Here is a 21954-nt window from a genome sequence, read left to right as displayed (position 1 = left end):
ATAAATGAGGGAATTAATACAAAGATAAATAAATAAAGAAGCAAATCAAAACAGAAATATTAATTTATGTCACATTTTATCAATTAATTAATGACCACATTTATTTTCATTATTATTTAGTGTTTGTGGCTGCTTTATTGCGCAGCATCCTCTAAATTGTACAACATGTTCTACTGCAATTAAAAACAACAGAAGCGGAACGTTTCTTTTCAGCTAAAACAACTCTTGTTTCCACCGGGGTTACTTCGGTGTAGAACCGGTAGTGGAACAGCCGGTCACTAATGTGTGCAACACCCGGTGTGTGAGTTGTGTGATGGAGTTTCGTTGACAGACTCTAAATACCGCGGAGAGAGATTATCTACCGTCTTCAGAGTCTTCAGAGTTTCAGTCTACCAACACAGCGGAGCAACGCAGCAGCATGGCGGATCAGATGGTGAGTAGAACGGCTGCTTCAGGAGGAGCTAACGGAGCTAGCTGCTAGCTGCTAGCTGTTAGCAGCAGACCCGAGTGATGAGGCAGCACAATTAGCCTAGCAGCTAACAGCTAGCAGCTAGCATTAGCTTAGCAGCTAGCTGCTAGCTGCTAAGCTAATGCTAGCTGCTAAGCTAATGCTAGCATTAGTAGCTTTTTTTCTTATTTTTATTTTTTTTATTTCAAAATGATAATATACATAATAAGAGCAGAAAACATTAAGAACATTTAAATAGAGAAGAAGCAAAAACATAAACAAAGAGCTGAGCCAAACATAAAAGGACAGAAATGAAACAAAACCAACATAAACAAAATAAATACAATAGAAAAAATAAATATATAAATAAAAAATAATAAAAAAAAAGACCACGCGAGAGTATGACAATAATTTCACTTCAAAACTTTGAGTTTAAAAAAAACAAAAAAAAAAAATAAAAATAAATAAATAATAATAAAAAAAACACAACATAAAAATAACACTAAAAAAATAAATAATAATAAGAAGAATAATAAAAAAGACCATGTGAGAGAATGACAATAATTTCACTTAAAAACTTTAAAGATATTTCATACATTCATTGTTTTCATTGCTTTTTTGTTTTGTGAGGAAGAAATTGTTGACAGATATAATTCCATTTCTTTCATAAATACAAAGAAATTAGGCTTTTTGTTTTGGTAAATTTACACTTGTGAATGTGGAACTTGTTTTGTTTTAGAATAGAATAGAAAAGAATAGAAAGCTTTATTGTCATTGTATTAAATATAACGAGATTCACAGTTGCCACTTCTGGTCAGTGCTTTAAAACAAATACTTGACAAGACTAAACATCTAACAGGTAAAACACACAGAGTTATAAGAAGACAAATAAAACAGGTAGATGTAATAAATAAATATAAACAGAAGTGTTACACTAGAGGTATAAAATATAAAAATAGATGTAATGTAAACAGAGTTAGTTGCACTTGTAAAATAGGTAAAGTAGATATAATAAATAAGATGTAAACAAAGTTGCTCTTGAGGTGTATATTGCATCAAGGATATGTTTTCATTGCTTTTTTGTTTTGTGAGGAAGAACATGTTGACAGATATAATTCCATTTCTTTCATAAATACAAATAAATTAGGCTTTTTGTTTTGGTAAATATACACTTGTGAATGTGGAACTTTTAGAGAATTAAAATTTAATTAATAAGAAAAAATGCATTGCTGTCTTTGTCACTGTATCCATAGCAACCAAATATAACATTCTTATAGTATAAAATCTGAGAAAATGTTAAAACAATTGACATCTTTCCACAATTCACATGTAAATGTACAGGACCAGAATAAATGAGAGCAAGTTTCAGGATGTGATTTTTACATCTATATGTCACTCTTTAACTTCTGTAATACATGTTTCACTGGATAGAATCTGGATTAAAGGACTCCTCTTTCACCTGATTGTGAATTAGCTTAGCTTAGCAGCTAGCTGGCTAGCATTAGCACAGAGTGACTGGGGCCTGTTGAGCTAACCGGCTAATATTAGCTCTGTGGCTAGCTGACGACATCCCAATAACAAGAGGCATCGTTGGATAACCGGAGAGCTGCAGAACCGGCAGGAATAGATCAGTCTGGAAGCTTCTTTAGCATCAGCCTGTTAGCCAAACATTAGCCTGACTGTGCTAGCTGGATGTAATGGAAGCTAAGATGTTGTTGATTCATTAAAAGTGGGACTTTGTTGAGGGTGAATCAGCCTCACACCTTTAACACTGTTTGCTTCAAAGTCGACATCTTAATGTTACAAGAGAGCAGCTGTTTGTTGTGAAGAAGGCTAACATTACTCTTTATGCACTGTCATCGTTGTCATAATATCCTGACACTGACACCACTGTGACATCAGATATCAGATATTCCTGCAAAAAACAAGATGCATCAGCTAACACAGTTAAAATGAGCTAAACAAAGTGTAACAAAATATGAACCATTTAAATAGAAGGAAGTATAAAAATAGGAGCAGTATATACAGTATTGACAATAAACAGACTATTAACAAAATTGCACAAGTGGAAAATGGTATTGCACAGTGAGGATGAATGAATGAATGAAATTCCACCTGAAAATATCAGGTTATTGTCAGGTTAATATCAGGTTAATATCAGGTTAATGTCAGGTTAATGTCAGGTTATTGTCAGGTTAATGTCAGGTTATTATCAGGTTATTGTCAGGTTATTGTCAAGTTATTGTCAGGTTAATATCAGGTTATTATCAGGTTAATATCAGGTTATTGTCAGGTTAATATCAGGTTAATATCAGGTTATTATCAGGTTAATATCAGGTTATTATCAGGTTAATATCAGGTTAATATCAGGTTATTATCAGGTTAATATCAGGTTATTATCAGGTTAATATCAGGTTATTATCAGGTTAATATCAGGTTATTGTCAGGTTAATATCAGGTTAATATCAGGTTATTATCAGGTTATTATCAGGTTAATATCAGGTTATTGTCAGGTTATTATCAGGTTATTGTCAGGTTATTGTAAGGTTATTGTCAGGTTATTGTCAAGTTATTGTCAGGTTAATATCAGGTTATTGTCAGTTTTATGGTGTGTAAGTGGTCTACTGGAAGCAGTGCTGGTTGTGGAGTCTGACAGCTGCAGGAAGGAAGTAAAGAGGGGAGGAGAAGAGGAAAAGAAGAGGGGGAGATAGCGACCTTGTTTTGTTTGACAGGTGGTGTTGGGAAGTCGTATTGAAACTGTATTAGCTACTAATCATTAATGTCTGTATTTCTAAAATAGGTCCCTCTGGAAGTCTGGGCCACAAATTTGCAATTTAATAAAATTGTGCAGTTAGGGCAGTGGTGGAGGAAGTAGTCTGTTTAAAAAAGCTATACAAAAAATATATTTTAGGGAGGTATATGGTTGAGGAAGAGTTGTGTTAAGGGTTGGTTTATATCTACTTTTTAACTTCGGATGGATATGTGGGTTGTAAATAATCTTGGGATGCTGTTCATATATTTAATTTGGGATGTAAATAAATCTGGGATAGTTTTTTATTTATTTTTATGTTCGAAATAAAGTCTTTCATTCATTCATTCATTCAGAAGTACTCACAATACTTTAGTGTAAAAATACTCTGTTACAAGTAAAAGTCCTGCATTCAAAATTTTATTTAAGTAAAAGTACAAAAGTATTAGCATCAAAATATAATTAAAGTAGAAGTACTCATTATGCAGAATAATATACATCACTGGATTATAATTATTGATGCATTAATGTGTTCATCACTTTAATATTGCAGCTGGTAAAAGGTGGAGCTCATTTTAATTACTTTGTATACAGCTGGGTAGTTTTACCTATCATATCATTATTTATGTATTATTATTATTATATTTTGTATTAGCCTAAGTGGAGTAAAAAGTACAATATTTGCCTCTGAATTAACATACCTTTTTTGCACTGTCATCGTTGTCATAATATCCTGACAATGACACCACTGTAAAGAGGAGGAGAAGAGGGAGGATAGCACCCTTGTTTTGTCTGACAGCTGTTAGGAAGTTGTATTGAAACTGTATTAGTTCCACGTTATTGTTTGCAAGTAGCTCACAATTGAGCTTTCCATCCCAGTTGTTTGTTCTGGTAACTTCAGACCACTGAATACAGCTTATGTCTTTGTCTTTTTTTAGATCATCAGGGTACAATCCCCAGATGGGATGAAGAAAGTTCCTTCTTCCAAGAGGGAGACCGCTTCTGCTTTCATAAAGAAGGTACTGTATGTAAAACATAATAAGTCAGAATGGGTCATACTGTCAAATTCACACACAGAAGCCATAGGTAATTCATTCATAAAGTCATTCTGGCCTCCTCAAAACCCTGAAGTTCTGGGTCCATTTCTGCATAAACTAGTGTTTAAGGGTACAACCACATATTTTAAAGTTTACTATTTCTACAGTAATTAGAGGTGTAACTATATGTTTTTACAACGATACATATCACTTTCCATGGTTCTGATATGATTCAAGGACGATATCAGTGTGACTGTGAAATAAATAGCTGGATACTGGACAGTGCAGTTCAGGATTCCTCAAAGTTTTTCTTGTAAGGGAGTCAGGGATGAATTAATTATGGATATAAACAAGTAAACACAACGATCAATGGCAAATACATACAGCTTTTATTTGAAAATAATAAAAAGTGCAACTTCAGGACCTGCTGCTTCAGTTCTCAAGATACAAGGCAGTGCAATATTTAACAAGAAATAAAATAAACCAACTTCTATTCAAGTTAAATGAACAGTGGTTTAACCTGCTGCTTCTGTTCTCATGTTCAGTATAAACGGTAGAGCAATAATATTGGCGTCTCAGTAGGTGCTTGGAAAGACGGTTGTATGTTTCTGGCCTTTGCATATTCTGCAAACAGCAAGCGATTTATCAAGGACATCTACCTTTTTGCAAAAGCCAAAATGTTTCCACCCAATGGACCACAAACGCGGCTTGAAAATCTCTCGCTCGTCTGGCTCTTCCTCACCATCACTCTGCTTCGTTTTGTTGTCGTCTTTCTGTAATTGGCGCTGCTGGGGCATGTCGATGACGTCATTCACAGGGAGAGTGAATCGGAGGACGTTTAACATTTCTTTACTATTAAAAGTACTAAAAAATAAATCCATATAACATTTGTCGTGCTTAAATACAAGATGCAAATTCTTAGAATCGATACAATCGATTATTTACCTTGCGATTGATTTTGGATTGATATACGTCACACCATGTAGGACAACTTGCCGAGTACCTATCGATGTGGCTGGATCATAGGAGTATAAATTGATACATCGATGTAGTAGATGAATCGTTACACCCCTAACAGTAGTGCAAGTGCCAACGTGTGCATTGTTGTTGCACTTGTGTTCCCTTTCCTTTTGTGTCTGCTCATTGTTCATTTATGTGAGAAGCTGTGCAGAAAGTACCAGAGCAGGTCAGTCCTGCACTGCTCCGGTGAGCTCGGCTGGCTTCTACTATTAACATGTGGCTTGCCGGGGAGATTTGTTGTGTTCAGAGAGTGTAGTGGATGCATTGTTTTGCTCACTTGTAATCACAGATGCTTACCAGGTTGTGGTTTACGACCCAGGCGTTACAGAGAATAATAAACACATAAAAAAGATAATTTGGTCCTGAATTTCGGTATGTTTGTAAAAACAATCTTAGTTTTGTTCCCTCTATTTGCACATAAGCGCACACAAATAATCACAAATGCATTTGAATCAATTAAACTAAAATATAACTGTATTCCAGCACACCAGTCACAGCGAACATTGCAGCAGCACCTCATTAAAAATGTATGTATCCGTGTTAAGGCAGGATGGTGTAGCCTGCAGATCAATGTAGGGAGTAGTTTTCATTCCCTGCCGATGTGCAGCCAGCGATGGCTGGAATAGAAAACCACGGGTTTGAGGCAGACAGAGCAGAGACAGTCTGAGCCCTGCAGGTTTTTATTTCTGCAGCTGAGACAGAATAAAAGGAGCTCAAAGTGGTGTTCTGTCTCATACAATCTGAGAATAGTATACAGTTTCACCCAGCTACAGTAATAATATCTTACACTGTGTTCTTTTGTGTGGTTCCATGCTTCCGACTGCTTAGTTTTACCAGCACTGACCTTTACAGTAAGGCTGTCAATCGAATAAAGTATTTAATCGTGATTGATCGCATGATCGTCCATAATTACCAGATTTTTTATCTGTTCAAAATGTACCTTAAAGGGAGATCTGTCAAATATTTAATACTCTTATCAACATGGGATTGGACAAATATGCTGCTCTATGCAAATATGTGTATATATTTATAATTGGAAATCAATTAACAACACAAAACAATGACAAATATTGTCCAGAAACCCTCAAGGGGAGACTCGTGGGTACCCATAGAACCCATTTTCATTGACATATCTGGAGGTCAGAGGTCAAAGGACCCCTTTGAAAATGGCCATGCCAGTTTTTCTTCATCAAAATTTAGTGTACGTTTGGAGCGTTATTTAACCTTCTTCATGACAAGCTAGTATGACATGTTGATACCAATGGATTCATTAGGTTTTCTAGTTTCATATGATGCTAGTATCTTCATTCTAGCTTTAATACTGAGCCCACTGCAATCTAAAAATCGCAAGTTGCGTTAACGCTTTAAAATAAAAGCCACTGGTAGATGTCTCTACACATAGTGGTCTGTTGGTTTAGACCCGGGGTCAATGCAGCTGTCTTAGGTATTTTTTTCTGTATTAAGTGTCATCATGAGTTCAGTTTTTATGCCAATATAATCATTGTGTTCTTATGATAACAGTACAGAAGTTCACCAGTGGTTGTTGAAAGTACACCTCAAGTGGTGAAATACAGGCAGATGACCAGCATCAGGCTAAAGTGGCGTGGGATACTCAGTTCTCAGGGTTTCTACACAGTATGGATAAGTATGGAAAAAAAGAAAAGAGAGTATGGAAAAACGTTTCTGTTTCCAGACTACTGCCTCTTTTCTGTTTTTTAAAATACAAAATTCCAAGTTTCGTAAAGCAACGGAGTGTTTTTCATGGCGTTTGGAGCAGCGAAACTGTTTCCTCCTGTGTGAGTGAGCGCAGGCCAGAGCGAGCTAGATGTCATTTAAAGCAAAGGATGGCATTTTGAAATGGAAAATGTGTAGGAACCCTGAGTGCTCGTAATATCTTAGTTTGGCTCATCACAGTGATGACCTTTAGAGGCTGAGACTGATTTAAGACATTGTGTATTTAGATCCTCTCAACATTAAATGGAATTCACGGTGTTGAAAGCTAGCAGTGTATTGATTTCAATGACATCATCCAATCTAATCAGCACACGGCTTTATTTCTCTCTCAGGTGGCCAAAGAGTTTGGGTTCAATTCCAACGGGTTTTCTATTTACCTGAACCGCAACAAGACCGGAGAGATCCTTTCCCAGAACAAAACTCTGAGTCTGCTTAAGATCAAGTAAGTAAAAGCGAACAGCGTTGAGCTTTTAGTAAAGATTTTACAAGTTATCTCTTATTCAAATCCAGTTCTGAGAGTCACTGAAAAGACACACATCTAGTAACTTTTTAGAAATGTAATCGACGAGGATGTATCTGCTTCAAAGAATAAAAAAATAAAAATATCATCACAAGAAGTTTACTTTAATCCAGGGAATATTTATTTATATTTATAATTGTGACGACAAACTCTGACTTTATCAGAAAAATAGATATTTTTACAATTGAGATAATTTAGTAAACACGTTATTCGTTGTGTGTTCTCTTCTTTGTAGGCATGGCGACATGCTGTACCTGTACCCTTCAGGATCCTCTTCCTCCTCCGGGGAGGTGATGGACACTGCCACCCCACACTCATCTTCATCCCTACCATCCGTCTCATCTTCATCCTCCTCTTCGTCCTCCATGATCCCCCGGTCCTTCTCAGCACCCCAGGTCCAGGAGGATGAGATAGATCAGTATCTGACCAAGCAGGACGGCAAGATCTACAGGAACAAAGATCCACAGCTGTAAGAGAAAGACCTTCTGCAAACATCCAGATTAAATACAAATGTCAGATACCCAACGATTCTTTTCTTGTTACAGATGTCACCATGGCTCCCTGGGAAAATGTGTGCACTGTGTACCATTAGAGGTATGAGAATTCATTCTTCTTTGTTAAACTAGACCGGCTGTAATTCCACCACCACTACTGTAACACAGGTTTATTCACATTTTACTGATTGAAACTGGCTTCTTCTTTTTTTTGTCAGCCTTTTGACGAAGACTACCTGAATCACCTCGACCCACCAGTGAAGCACATGTCCTTCCACGCATACCTTCGGAAGCTGACCGGTGGATCTGACAAGTGAGAAGTTTTCATTTCTTCAGTGGAAATCAACATATTCAAATTCTAGTCAGATGTCTAATCCTGTTCTGGTCTCCTGCAGAGGGAAGTTTGCAGCTTTAGAGAACATCAGCTGTAAGATCAAGTCGGGCTGCGAGGGCCACCCTCCCTGGCCGGAGGGGATCTGCACCAAGTGCCAGCCCAGTGCCCTCACGCTGAACAGACAGGTATGTGACCAAGCCTGTATGTCTGGTACAGCTGCTCGATTATGGCAAAAATCATAATCACTATTATTATGGTGAATATTGAGATCATGATTATTTAACACGACTACTCATTGACCTTGGAAACATCATGCATTTAGGAAGAAATTTTGGTAGCCTCCTCCTGAGCCACAGCCACCATATGATTTAAAGAAATAAACCTAAGGCACACATGAATCCCAAATACAGTTGCATGAGTTCATCTTTCTCTGTTCTTCTCCCAGAAATACAGACACGTGGACAACATTATGTTTGAGAACCATACCATCGCTGACCGCTTCCTGGACTTCTGGAGGAAGACGGGCAGTCAGAGGATGGGATACTTGTACGGCAGGTACACGGAGCACAAAGACATCCCTCTGGGCATCAGAGCTGAGGTGGCTGCCATCTACGAACCACCACAGGTGAGGGATGCACTCTAAATGTATCACCGTCTGCTTCAGCTCCTCCAGTTGTTTACTCTGATTTATCCTTCCATCAACGAGTGAAAGTCCTTATTAGCCTTGCAGTAACTCTTTTTGTTTTGATTTGATGCTGACTCTTGTCCTTGCTGTGTTTCAGAATGCCACTCAGAACAGCCTGGAGATGGTGGACGATCCTAAAGCTGCAGCTGTGGACGAAATCGCTGCCAAGCTGGGCCTGTGCAAGGTTGGCCGTCTTTTCTTGCTCACTCTGTTTGACACTGTGCCTCCCAGGTACCTTTTAGACTAAGTGATTTCTTGCCTTGCTGTCGCAGCGAATACTGACAGTTTGCACTCCAGCAGAGTGACAAACTTTGAGGCTCAGCAGATTTATGCTTCTCCATCAAGGTCTTCCCGCTGCCTCGCCGTTGAAGCCTTTTGAATTGTCGATGAATTCATCAAAACCCGTTCAACCTGAGCCTTTAGTTTTCAAAGCTAAAAGCTTCACTTTGGTCTGTTAAACATGAATATGACTGCATAGCTAAAGGAAAGTCTATTTACCTTGATGGGAATGATCAAATCTAAACCAGGTTAGAAAAAGAGCCCTGCAGGATGCTGGAGCTCTGTGTGAACTCTTTCTGTTCTAGGTTAAGTGTTTTTGATGTGTTCTACATTGTGATGTCTGAATTAAGATGATTTTATTCTCATTTAGGCCTGCAACTAACAATTATTTCCATTATTGATTAATCTGCTTGTTATTGTCGTGATTAATTAATTTTAGCATAAAATGTTAGAAAATAGTGAAATATATGTCCAGGGCGCGACAGTAAGCATTGCCTTTGTCAACCATTTTGAGAAATTGGCAACCGATTCTTGGCCACTTTTTAACATAACGGACAACAAAACAGGACAGCTAAACGTGCCCCCTGAAATAAAACATATTTAATGTATTTTGCATTATAAATATTTAAATATTGCTGCTACAGTCAGAACTGGAACCAGACAACGCTGCACTCGGTTGGTGCATTTACTTGCGTGCGCAGAGGCATTTGTTTTAGAGACAATGGCGAAGCAAATGAAGTCGTTTGACTGTGGGGTGAAATGTCTGACTAACCCGTCAACATCACAAACCAAGGTGCAAATTGATTCCAGAACCAGACGAACCTGAACGAAACACAAAAAGGAAACTAGTGAAGTCTTGGGAGGTGAAGTATCCCGGCATCTTTGAGCTGGACGGAAAATTATGCTGCAAAGTACAACATAAACATGACATGTATACATGTCACATATTCATTATTGAGCTGACGTGTAACTGCATCGTACCTTAATTACTCAAAATATAACGCGACTAAGAATGAAAACATATTTTCTGTTTCGGCAAACAAAAGCTGTTCCCTGGTTACCAGCCTGAGTAACAAGTTATTGTTGAGCCCTTAAAGAAAGTCCAAGACGAAATATTTCAATGTCTTGTTTTGATCAACAGTCCAAAACCCAAATATATTCAGTTTACTATCATAGAGATCACTAAGAATACCAGCAAATATTTACTTCTGGGAAGCTGGAAACTGACCTTTTGGCATTTTTGCTTTAAAAAAATTACAGATTAATTGTTTCTACTTATTTAATCTGTTTTCTTTTCTCTGTTTTCCAGGTGGGCTGGATCTTCACCGACCTGCTCTCTGAGGATACGAGGATAGGAACTGTCCGCTACACGAGAAACGTTGTGAGGATGCAGCTTGCTCATCAGACCAATATGCACGCTGCTGCTTTCCCACACACGTTTTAACATTGTTTTAACCTCCTGCTGTTAGGACTCGCACTACCTGAGCGCAGAGGAGTGCATGACGGCGGGATACTTCCAGAATCTACATTCAAACCCTTGCAGACTCTCTCGAGACGGACATTTTGGCTCCAAATTTGTGACCGTGGTGGCAACAGGTATGTTTTTGTTCACTCTAAACCACGACATGTGGTGTGAATAAGTCCTTATTAATCTGAGCTAACATTATCTACTCTTAAAGATGTTTTTTAGGCCAGTGGAGCAGTGTAATACAAGCCAGATGCTCTGGTCTGTGGGATCGAGACCAAGTGTTAACACTTTCCCTCCTTTACAACCTTACAACACCACCTTGTGTATTTGTTCCAGAAGAGTACAAAACGTTAGCAGTGACCTAATCACTCTCATTTGCATTAATGCGGCACTGGCAGCCAAAGCTGATGTCATGGCTACACATCTAATGCCAGCGTTGCAAAGTCCATCTGTTCGACTTTCCTTTGACGTCGTCTTGTTTGATAATGAGTTTCATGTGTAAAGCTGGAGAGCCTTTTGATAGACACACTGACATGATAATGGTTGAATAATGTTCTAGTCGTGCGCTTCAACACATGAATACACTCGTCCATCCCTGTGCTCCAGGCGGTCCAGATAACCAGGTGCACTTTGAAGGATATCAGGTGTCCAATCAGTGCATGGCTCTGGTGAGAGACGAGTGCCTACTGCCCTGCAAAGATGCTCCCGAGCTGGGCTTCGCTAAAGAATCCACCCCTGAGCAGTACGTACCAGACGTCTTCTTCAAGGTAAGACTCTTAACCCGTGTTAGATTTAAACTATCCATGATGTATAATGGTGTTTGGTTCATGAGAATACACACAAACTGAGCATTACACACATGAATAGTTTGTATCCAGATGTTTTTATTTGTTTCCTCCTTCCATTCAAAAGGACAAAGACAAGTTTGGAAACGATGTCACGTTTCTAGCTCGGCCTCTTCCTGTGGAGTACCTTATCATAGATGTGAGTATGATTCTTTGTCTGTGGTCAGCAGGTGTATTTTACACATCTTATTCATGCAGCATCTATTCTGATTAATTAGGGTCAATAATCGCATGATTATCCATAGTTAATCGCAAATTTAAATTTTGTATCTGTTCAAAATTACTGCTATGACTTGCTCCAAACTGCATGTGATTATCATAAAGTGGGCATGTCTGTAAAGGGGAGACTCGTGGGTACCCATAGAACCCATTTACATTCACACATCTGGAGGTCAAAGGTCAAGACAGTTTTTCCTCAACAAGTTTGGAGCGTTATTTAACCTCCTTCACTACAAGCTAGTATGACATGGTTGGTACTAATGAATTCTTTAGGTTTTCTAGTTTCATATGATACCAGTATCTTCACTCTAAGCGCGTTAAATCTCAACTTGCATTTATACTTAAAGAAATTAGTGGTGTTAAAACGAATTTGCCATAACACATTATTAAATGTGTTAATAAAATGTACTGACACTGCCTTTTTAGATGTTACATTCTTTCCCCTGTTTTTTTCTTCTACAGATAACTACCACCTTCCCAAAGGACCCCCAGTACACCTTCTGCTCCACACAACGCTTCCCCATTGAGAACCGAGACATCCTGGGAGAGACACAAGTAAGTCATTTCTGTCAGGCTCAGATTGTTATTAAAAGTAACACAATAACAAACAGACCGGATCAAGAGAAAGGTGAGAAACAGGTTGTATTTTTCTGTAGGGTCCTTTCCATAATGTTGTCAGACACCTATAATAACAATCAGAGCCTGTCAGTGGTAAAAACAAGAACTTTTAGTGGACGTACATTGAGTTGTGAGGAGTTGCCCCGAGTGATACATTACAGCAGTTTAACGACTGCCGTCTGCAGCGTTCTACCTCGATACTGGTGTGACCTTTTGAATTGTATAACCTGCAGAGGTCAGAGGAAGTTATACGTGTTGTTTTTGTTATTTGTGTGTCTGCAGGACTTCCACAGTTTAGCAACATACCTGTCCCAGTGCACCTCCACGGCATTCCTGGACATCGTGTCAGACTTCCATCTGCTCCTCTTCCTCGTCACCAATGAAGTGATGCCTCTGAGAGTAAGTCAACTCTTCCATTTGTTTTCCATCTGTGTTGCAGAAAATGGGTTAGAATAAGGCCAGATTCTTCTCCCATCTGGAAGTGGTTACTGGTGTGAGGATGTTTTCACTCTTCTTCTTTCTTCATCCTGACACAGTTTCAAAATGACCCGTGGCCCGTGGCCCATCATGACGATCAAAAGATGATATAAATGTTTTTCTGTGTTAAGATAATTACGAACTGCTTGATCTGATTTGGATGTTTTCTATTAAATCCAGACTTGTGGTGGTGCTGTGTTTTTAGTTTCCTGAATGTGCCATTGTTGTAGTGGATGGATCAGAGCTTGTGTTTGTGTTTGCAGGACAGCATCGGGCTGCTACTAGATGCAGTGAGGACTTCTAATGAAGATCTGGCTCAGACCTGGAAGAAGTCGGAGCAGTGGGCCACCATCGAGCAGCTGTGCAGTAAGTCACTGCAGGACAGGCTCAGTTTTACCCGGCCTTATCTTTAGTCTGTGCACTGTTGTTGAAATAATTATTTGACAAGTTGAGGAACAGATAATGTTGATAACCTCTCTGATCAGTTTTATCAAGCAACAATGTCAAACATCTGCTGGTTTAAGGATCTCAAATGTGAGGATTTATTCTCTGTTAAATATGAGAATTGAATGTCTTTGGGTTTTGGATAGGGCTGTCAAATTTAACGCCACTCATTTCTTTAACGCATTAACGCATCTTGCAATATCCATACTGTAGCCCGTAGTGGGCTCAGTTTAAAAGCTAGAGTGAAGACACTGGTATCATATGAAATGAATCCATCGGTACCAACCATATCATACTAGCTTTTCTCGAAGGAGGCTAAATAACACTCCAAACTTACACTAAATGTTGTCGAGGAAAAACTGTCATGTCCATTTTCAAAGGGGTCCCCTTGACCTCTGACCTCCAGATCAGTGAATGTAAATGGGTTCTATGGGTACCCACGAGTCTCCCCTTTACAGACATGCCCACTTTATGATAATCACATGCAGTTTGGGGCAAGTCATAGTCAAGTCAGCACACTGACACACTGACAGCTGTTGTTGCCTGTTGGGCTGCAGTTTGCCATGTTCTGATTTAAGCATATTATTTTATGCTAAATGCAGTACCTGTGAGGGTTTCTGGACAATATCTGTCATTGATTTGTGTTGTTAATTGATTTACAATAATAAATATATATACATGTATCTGCATAAAGCAGCATATTTGTCCACCCCCATGTTGATAAGAGTATTAAATACTTGATAAATCTCCCTTTTAAGGTACATTTTGAACAGATGTGCGATTAATTTGCGATCAAATCATGATTAAATATTTGAATCGATTGACAGCCCTACTTATAGTATAAAGATTAAGAACAACTTTATAGTCGGACCAGCACTTTTCGGCCTGTGGCCTTCATCAGAGTCATCTAGTTTACTTGTTGTTTATGACCAAAAACCTGCAAAACTAGTAGGCAGACAAAACAAGCAATTTAAAGTCATCATGTTTAACATTTCATAGAAAAATAATCAGTTTAAAAATGAATCAATAGATTAATTTGTGTCTGTCCTAACATCCTGTCCTCCCCCTCCTGTCCTGCAGGTACAGTAGGCGGGCAGCCCTCCAGCTCTCAGGGTTACGGGGCCATGGGCGGCCCCTCGGTCCCGGCCTCCTCCTCAGCCATGTGGTCCTGCCTCCACTGCACCTTCATGAACCAGCCTGGCACAGAGCACTGTGAAATGTGCAGCCTGCCCCGCAGTTAAAACACCCCCGCCCCACACCTCACCGCCCTCCACCCTGACTCCACGCCCTGCCCCGCCCTGATCTCATCCCGCCCAGCCAATGACATCGCTGCACCAGGACCAGCTGGATGGCCTTTTTGTTTTCTTTCGCCTCACTCCGAAGCCTCTGTCCTCCCCGTCTCACAGGCTGCTGTCAACGCGTGAAAGGGATTCACTCGTTTACACCCAATTCATAAATAAAATAAAACCAGACTGTGTTTTTTTTTTTTTTTTTATTATCATCCCTCCTCGCAGCGGCTCTCGTGAGCGGCGGGCTTCGTTACGGTAAAGCACTTTTGGCTGAGGCCCCTCTCCCCCCTGAATAATCCGATAAATCCTGCTGTGACTCAAGACAGCAGCAAAGACTCGAGTGTTTGGACGTCCTCTCACATCAGTGCCCCGCTCACTCTCACAACGTCTTCTGGAAAACCTTGCTGTGTATAAATACATTTGAGGAATGATACTGTTATTTAATTAAGCTTCTTCTTTTTTTTTTTTTATCTGATTGTAGCGTACCTTTAAAATTTTGAATCTTCAGCGTGGACTCTACTCAGTCAGGTTTTTATAGGTCTCTTTGACAACAAGCCCCTTAAAGTACAATCATCGGTCAAAGCTCAGACCTGAAAACTCTTAAGAGCTCCAGAGTAATTCCACTTCAGTAGAGAGTTTATATTTTCAGTATTAAATTACTTTAAAAGGCGTGCACAGAAAGCTATCCACCCCTAACTCATCCTCCACTGATTGGACCGATGTCCCGCCAGCTTTAAGTGGTTCCTTAAGATCTTCTGCTGGTTTGTTGGAATTGTAGCTTTTGGATTTGTTGGTTTGAACTTGAGCAGGCACAATATGTAGCTTCTTTTATCAGCTGTACGTCTCCATCCATCGTTATTATTACTGACTCGCACTGTACTAGCCGTGAGGTGCTTCTAGAAACAACTGGTGCTCGCCACTTTCCTCTCCGTCACTCCCTACTAGTGGTTCTTCTTCTGTTTCCCTCGCTGGCGCCGATCCAAAAGGAGTCAGACCATAACAGATGTTTCCTCCGCTGATGGGGGCCCCTCTGGGTTGTTTTTTTCCCCCATCACTCAGCCTTCAAAGACTTTGCTGCTCAGAGTTCGAGGGGTCGCAGGTCACCGCGGGGAGAAAAGGACGGCTGACATTTCACTCGTCTCATCTGATGTCCTTTGCTGTAAATCTGCGAGCAGGATGACGATGATCGGTGACACGGCGCCTGTGTTTGGTTCTGCAGATTCTTGTTATCTGAGCTTCTTCCAGATGATCAGATTGGTGTTTCCTCCACTTTGTAGAGCTACAGCTGTCAGTGGTGAGGACGGGACTGAACACAATGTGAAAAGCACTTAACGCTACAGGACAGTAAAAGGGTCATTTCACCCAAACTGCAAAGAAAAAAAGAACATTTTCTCACTTACCTCTAGTTGTATAGTTGTTGTAGTTGTATTCATCCATACAGATAGTTCATACAGTTGGTCTCTGAGAGGACAGTGGAGGTGAAGGGGATCCGAGGCTCCGTTCAGACCTGGTGTTAACATGCATCCTCAGTGATCCGATCACAAGTGGACAGCTCTAAGTACAGGTGTGAACGCACTCGGGATGTGACGGTGAGGACATTTTCCCACCGGTTAATAAACTCATGAAAACACCGGTGTTACAGATCACAGCAGACATGTTACAAGAAAAGATGACGGTCAATATCTGTAGCACGCTTACTCTGATCTTTACCGTCAGATAGCAAGTAAGTCAGAGGCAAGTAATGTTATCGTTTATTCACGGCCACCATGTAACACCGACTACCGCGGCAAGCCTACTGTGCTCTACTGTATTCTGTCGGTACAACTGTACTGTATTTTATTAAAATATATCTTATCTATAGGCTACATATCTACAGACATCAGACTAGAGACAGGAAGTGCATCATTATCATACTGTCGGAGATGTGTCTGTGTTTTTGTTCCTTTGCTTTGCACGGAGCTGACACTCGCTTGCGCTCATCACCGGCTCTCTGAAGCTCTGTACGCCGCTGTTTCCAGGCAAAGGCAGCGGTGTTAGCGGCACGGAGACCGTCGGTACAATAACCTTTTATTCTGATGTTAATAAAACATACACAAATTCACGAATATGTAGGATATTACTACTGACATAAATGTAATATTACGTCACAACGTCTGCTGTAGATCCAATCACAAGCGGTCGCTGGAGACGCATGATGGGATCACTCAGGACTCATGTTAACACCAGGTCTGAACGGGGTCTTATTCGTGCTGCTGAGAGCTTTGAAATGTGGTTTTCTGAGGCAGAAAGTAGTTTGTTAGAGGAAGCAGAAATCTCAGAGCAAAGTGGGGAAATGTTTTGTTTTTTGTTGCAAATAATTTCAGTGAACTAACGATTTAACATATTACAGTCAGCAGTGGGCGTCTAAGGATAGTTGGTTTAAACTGGTGCTTTTTTTTATCACCCTTGGATTTTCTTTCATGAGACGAATATTGGGACCAAAACTTTCATCTCATTTGATTTATTAATGTTCATTAACACGCTAACATCTGGCAACAAAATGTTCCATTGAGCCGCTCCACCCAAATGATCATAACATGAACTCATTCACCAAAATCAAAACACATTGATAGTATCCGTACACAGCTGTATGTCCACATATAAAAGCTTAGCAGCATCTGAAAGATAATATTAAAACCAGTGTAGTTTTGAAGATCGTAAATGATCTTTCATAACTTTCTGGAGCTCATTAAAATTTGAGAATTGACTACAGCTGACTTCTTTTTAAAGAATAATTGATCACAAAAGTTAATGATGCTAAAAACAAAAAGCTGCACATTTCCCATATTTGCGCCTTTTGAATAATCCTGTTTTTGATCCACGTCCTCGATGCGTTCGCCGCTGACTGACTGGTGACGACTGACTCGAACCTTTTACCACCATGTTCATGTTGTTTCCTCATAACGTTGTGCACTGTTACATGAACTAGTTTTTGCTAGAAGGATGTTCTGACAGGCAGAGAAAGAGCGAGCTGAGTGAATCACTAGATCCTGTTGCGTTTCATCGGGGTTTGTTGACGGGGAAGTTCAGTGAAGAGGTGCGAGGTTCGGCGGTTGCAGATTTGCTATTTATGAGACGTGTGTTTCTTTGTAAGAGCTTGACAGTAATTCCATTGATGAAGTGAGAATATATTTTTAGTTGTAGATTAATTTGAAAAAGCTTGGTGATATCATTCTTGCCCCCCTCCTCCCCTGTGTGAGTTCTTAAGAGCGATTTCTCTGATGTCATGCTAACGGACGGCAGTGACCTTTTCCTTTTGTATTGATCCGGGGCCGTTTGCTGAGCAAGCATGCTCTTGGAGTTACAGCCGGTGCTCACTTTCCACTGAGCTGACTGAGGACCCTGAACGTTGTATGCTGTTGACCTGGATTTGAAACAAAATAATAATAAAAAAAACAACAACAAAGAATTCTTATTGCAGATAATCATGTCTTTGATTTGTTGGCTGTCTGGTTTAAGGCTGTTCGTCCTGAATACCATTTTTTTTTTGGGCTTCGAAGCTTCAGTGAGAAATAATTGAAGGTATTCGAAGCGGCGCAGGCTGACGTGTTCTTCTGTTGGTCTGTCGCCATCTCCGCTGTTTCAGTGCTGCTGACGCACTAATGTACACACAACAAACAGCGTCTGAGAATAACTAATAATAATTAATGTTGAATATGAATAATGTCCTGGGATTATTCCTTATTTCATGGGCTATTTTGGGATTTATACATTATTATTACATACTTATATTCGGGCTATCAATTGATTAAAATATTTAATTGCGATTTTGTTTTATCTGTTCAAATTGTACCTTGTACCCCGTACCTAGATATCACCATGAAACTCCCCCAGTTGATTACTTACATTAAGACTACGGCTGTCAATGGATTAAAAATAGTTAATCACGATTAATCGCACATTTATCTGTTCAAAATGTACCTTAAAGGGAGATTTGTCAAGTATTTAATCCTCTTATCAACATAGGTGTGGACAAATATGCTGCTTTATGCAAAATATGTATGTATATATTTATTATTGTAAATCAATTAACAACACAAAACAATGACAGATATTGTCCAGAAACCCTCACAGGTACTGCATTTAGCATAAAACAATATGCTCATATCATAACATGGCAAACTGCAGCCCAACAGGCAACAACAGCTGTCAGTGTGTCAGTGTGCTGACTTGACTATGACTTGCCCCAAACTGCATGTGATTATCATAAAGTGGGCATGTCTGTAAAGGGGAGACTCGTGGGTACCCATAGAACCCATTTATATTCACTGATCTGGAGGTCAGAGGTCAAGGGACCCCTTTGAAAATGGACATGACAGTTTTTCCTCTCCTAAATTTAGTGTTAAGTTTGGAGCGTTATTTAACCTCCTTCACGACAAGCTAGTATGATGAGTTTTTCTTTTGTTTCATATGATCTATGTACCTTCAGCTCTAAAACTGAACCTGCTCCAGCCTCTGAAAGTCAGTAAAGTCGGTCGGGATCACAATCAGAACACCCTCTGTGTAGATTTCTCTCTTTCTAGTCTCCATGCAGATGTTACTCTCAGGATATCGGCCATAACAGATGTTTTACCAGCGATGATCCCAGCAGGTCGAATCCAGTAAGTACTCCTCCTCCTCATCATCATCATCATAATACTGGTGGCCGGTCTGCAGATGGACAACAGATGAAGAACAGGAATGTGTAAGTTGGACATGAAACATCAAACGCCTCTGCAGACCGGCCACCGGTGTGATCATGTTGCAGCTTTTTACACTTCATATTACGTTTTCATCTGTTTCTCTCTGGACACGTTAAAGGTCATAAAGGTTATAAAGTGTTGACAAATTATCCCCAAAACCTTTCGTCTTGCTACTTTGATGCTGAAACCAGGACGTAAGAATGAAAGAGTTAAAGACGTCTAATAGAAAACAGACTGAAAGGTTTCAGCAGGTTTGTGGTTCACTTTGAAGTGAAGTGGTGATATATGATGCTCAGTCTGGAGACCCTCCTTCCTTCACTGATAATATACCGTTAAAATACATCATCCTAGTCACCGCTGGTTTATTTGACTTTGGACTTCTGCTGCAGGTATGTGTTCTACATTTTAATGCTGCAGATGGAGCTTTAGTGAATGCATAAAATACACTCAGACATATATATGTATATACATATGTGTGTGTTTGTTGAAGGATGAAGGCTGCTGGAGTTGTGTTCATCTTATCGGTGACTCTGAGTGCTGCTCACAAACACAAATCAACCCAGAGACCAGAGTGGGAGGACAGGAACGAAGGTTAGCACTCAAATTATTAATACTTTTACTAAGAAAGTCTTTTCAGGTTTTGGATTTGGAGATTTTCTACTTTTTTTCCTCCTCTTCTTCCTCAGTCTCAGTGAGTACTTCTGGGGATTTGCAGGTGAAAATCTGTCTCGTCTTAAAGCTGGAGTAACGTGCTTTAAATGTTTGTTTTATTTATGTTTTAATATTAGTATTTAAATGATTATTATGTGAGGAAAAACGCTAGCATTGTGTTTATTAAATGTTTTCTTTAGGAAATATTTTTTTTCCCACTGCATATGTGTACATATAGTATATTTGATATTCAACTTGTTATAAGTTCACAGATACTAAATACATGATTGTGCTTTTGTTACAGACATTTTCTTATCATACTATATCTAGTATTTGGGCTCATGGGACGACTGTTTTCTCCTAAATTATAACGAGTATCTTGCAAAAACAGTCGTCCCATTATATGCCCAAAGAATAGATATAATATGATCAGAAAAACTCAATTTTAAGTCAAACAGTTTGATCGATTTTGAAACTTTCTTCCTATTTGCACTTTGGCGAGTCCAGAAAACATTTCCACCAAAGGAAATTAAAGATTTCAGTTGTGGACACAAATTGGTTAAAATATAGTAAATGAAATGTTGTTCACTTATTAATTAGAGTATGAGGGCTTTACAGGACTCTAATACATTAAGACATTTATTTATAGTGTCTTAAGTGAATTTTAAAGTGATTTTACTCAACAGTTATTTTGTCTTTAATTAAATTGAAATATATCCTATTTTTATGGTATTTATCCGGGTTTTATTGTAAAGGTGTATGATTATTGTTACTTTTATGTAAAGCACTTTGTGTTATATTTTATGATATAGAAATAGAGTTTATTATTATTATTATTATTATTATTATATTATCATTATCATTATTATTATTATTATTATTATTATTATCTAGATGCCAGTTTTAATCCAGTTGTCTTTTGACCTGCAGATCATTAAAAATCTGACGACTCGTGTTACAGATTTATATTGTACATTCAGTATACTGTAAGGTCAACTTGTTATTGTTAATAATATCATGTTTTTTCATTATTTCTTTCCTTTTGTTATTTTTTGTTTATTATTTATGTATTCATTTCTTTTCTCCTCATTTTCGTCTGTCCTCTCGTCTTTGTCTTCTCCTCTTTGCTAATTTCTGACTTTCTTTTCCTTCTTCACTCTGATCAATAATTCCTCTACAGCAGAAATAACTTTTACTCTTTGAATACTTGATTAATAGATTACTTTAATGCAGAACTTGTTCTCGTACTACAGTACTTTCCATTGTGTTGTTACTGAAGTGAATTAAATTTGGTGCTTGTTCCAGCAGAGCAGATCGTTCAGTCTCCATTTGAATAATGAATTTATATTAACATCAGGAGCAGGTGTATTATATTAGTTTGTTTTCTTATTGACAATGTGGTTGTGATAAAGAGCTGATACTTCATGCTCTGTGCAGCAGAGAAAGTGACCTCCAGAGGATGTTCCAACCTCACGTTGGTTTTAGACAACTGGAAATACGCCATCATGACGCAGGTCAAAGATCTGCTGCTTCATGACCACAGCACGGTGCTGCCGGACTACGGACGGTGAGGAGCCGCTCTGAATTCATCTTTAACCACAACATGATGACTTTTATTAATTCTTTCACTTCATTTAGACTCTTGTTTAATATCTTCCTCTCACATCATCATTAAAGGTGTGCCCTGATTAAAAAGTAGTATACTTCAAGGTTATTTTATATTATGATACTCATATCAATGGCCCACTTTTTAGTTTTTAATAGTACACTTTTAAGTGTACTTTAAATGTAAGAACAGTAAACTCTGAGTTCACAACTAGTTTACGACTGAGTTGTATTTTGTACTGCAACTATACTATGAACTATACTACAAGTGAACTTATAGGTATACTGTTAGTTTAATATTTATATACTTGTTGCCC

The 21954-nt window shown here is 38.9% G+C and overlaps 1 protein-coding gene across 1 annotated transcript; it reads left to right on the top strand.

Moving 5' to 3' along the window:
- The first annotated feature begins 243 nt into the window (after nt 1–243).
- Nucleotides 244–15104, top strand: nploc4 (NPL4 homolog, ubiquitin recognition factor). The gene is made up of 17 exons (XM_037754162.1): nt 244–433; nt 4136–4216; nt 7321–7430; nt 7744–7977; nt 8054–8102; nt 8221–8315; nt 8398–8521; nt 8782–8961; nt 9119–9205; nt 10610–10681; nt 10770–10896; nt 11375–11535; nt 11681–11752; nt 12295–12387; nt 12733–12849; nt 13191–13293; nt 14452–15104. Exons 1-17 carry the CDS (start codon nt 419–421, stop codon nt 14610–14612), a joined length of 1881 nt encoding a protein of 626 aa, XP_037610090.1. The 5' UTR covers nt 244–418; the 3' UTR covers nt 14613–15104.
- The last annotated feature ends 6850 nt before the right edge of the window (nt 15105–21954 follow it).

This window comes from Sebastes umbrosus, chromosome 20, assembly GCF_015220745.1.
Source record: "Sebastes umbrosus isolate fSebUmb1 chromosome 20, fSebUmb1.pri, whole genome shotgun sequence".
Classification (NCBI taxonomy): Eukaryota; Metazoa; Chordata; class Actinopteri; order Perciformes; family Sebastidae; genus Sebastes; species Sebastes umbrosus.
This window is presented reverse-complemented; position numbering and strand designations above follow the sequence as displayed.

Bases quoted from the DNA above. Each gene is read 5' to 3' on its own strand.
- nploc4 (XM_037754162.1), top strand. The intron at 11,536-11,680 runs GTAAGACTCTTA...TCCATTCAAAAG, and splicing joins TACCAGACGTCTTCTTCAAG to GACAAAGACAAGTTTGGAAA. The intron at 12,388-12,732 runs GTAAGTCATTTC...GTGTGTCTGCAG, and splicing joins ACATCCTGGGAGAGACACAA to GACTTCCACAGTTTAGCAAC.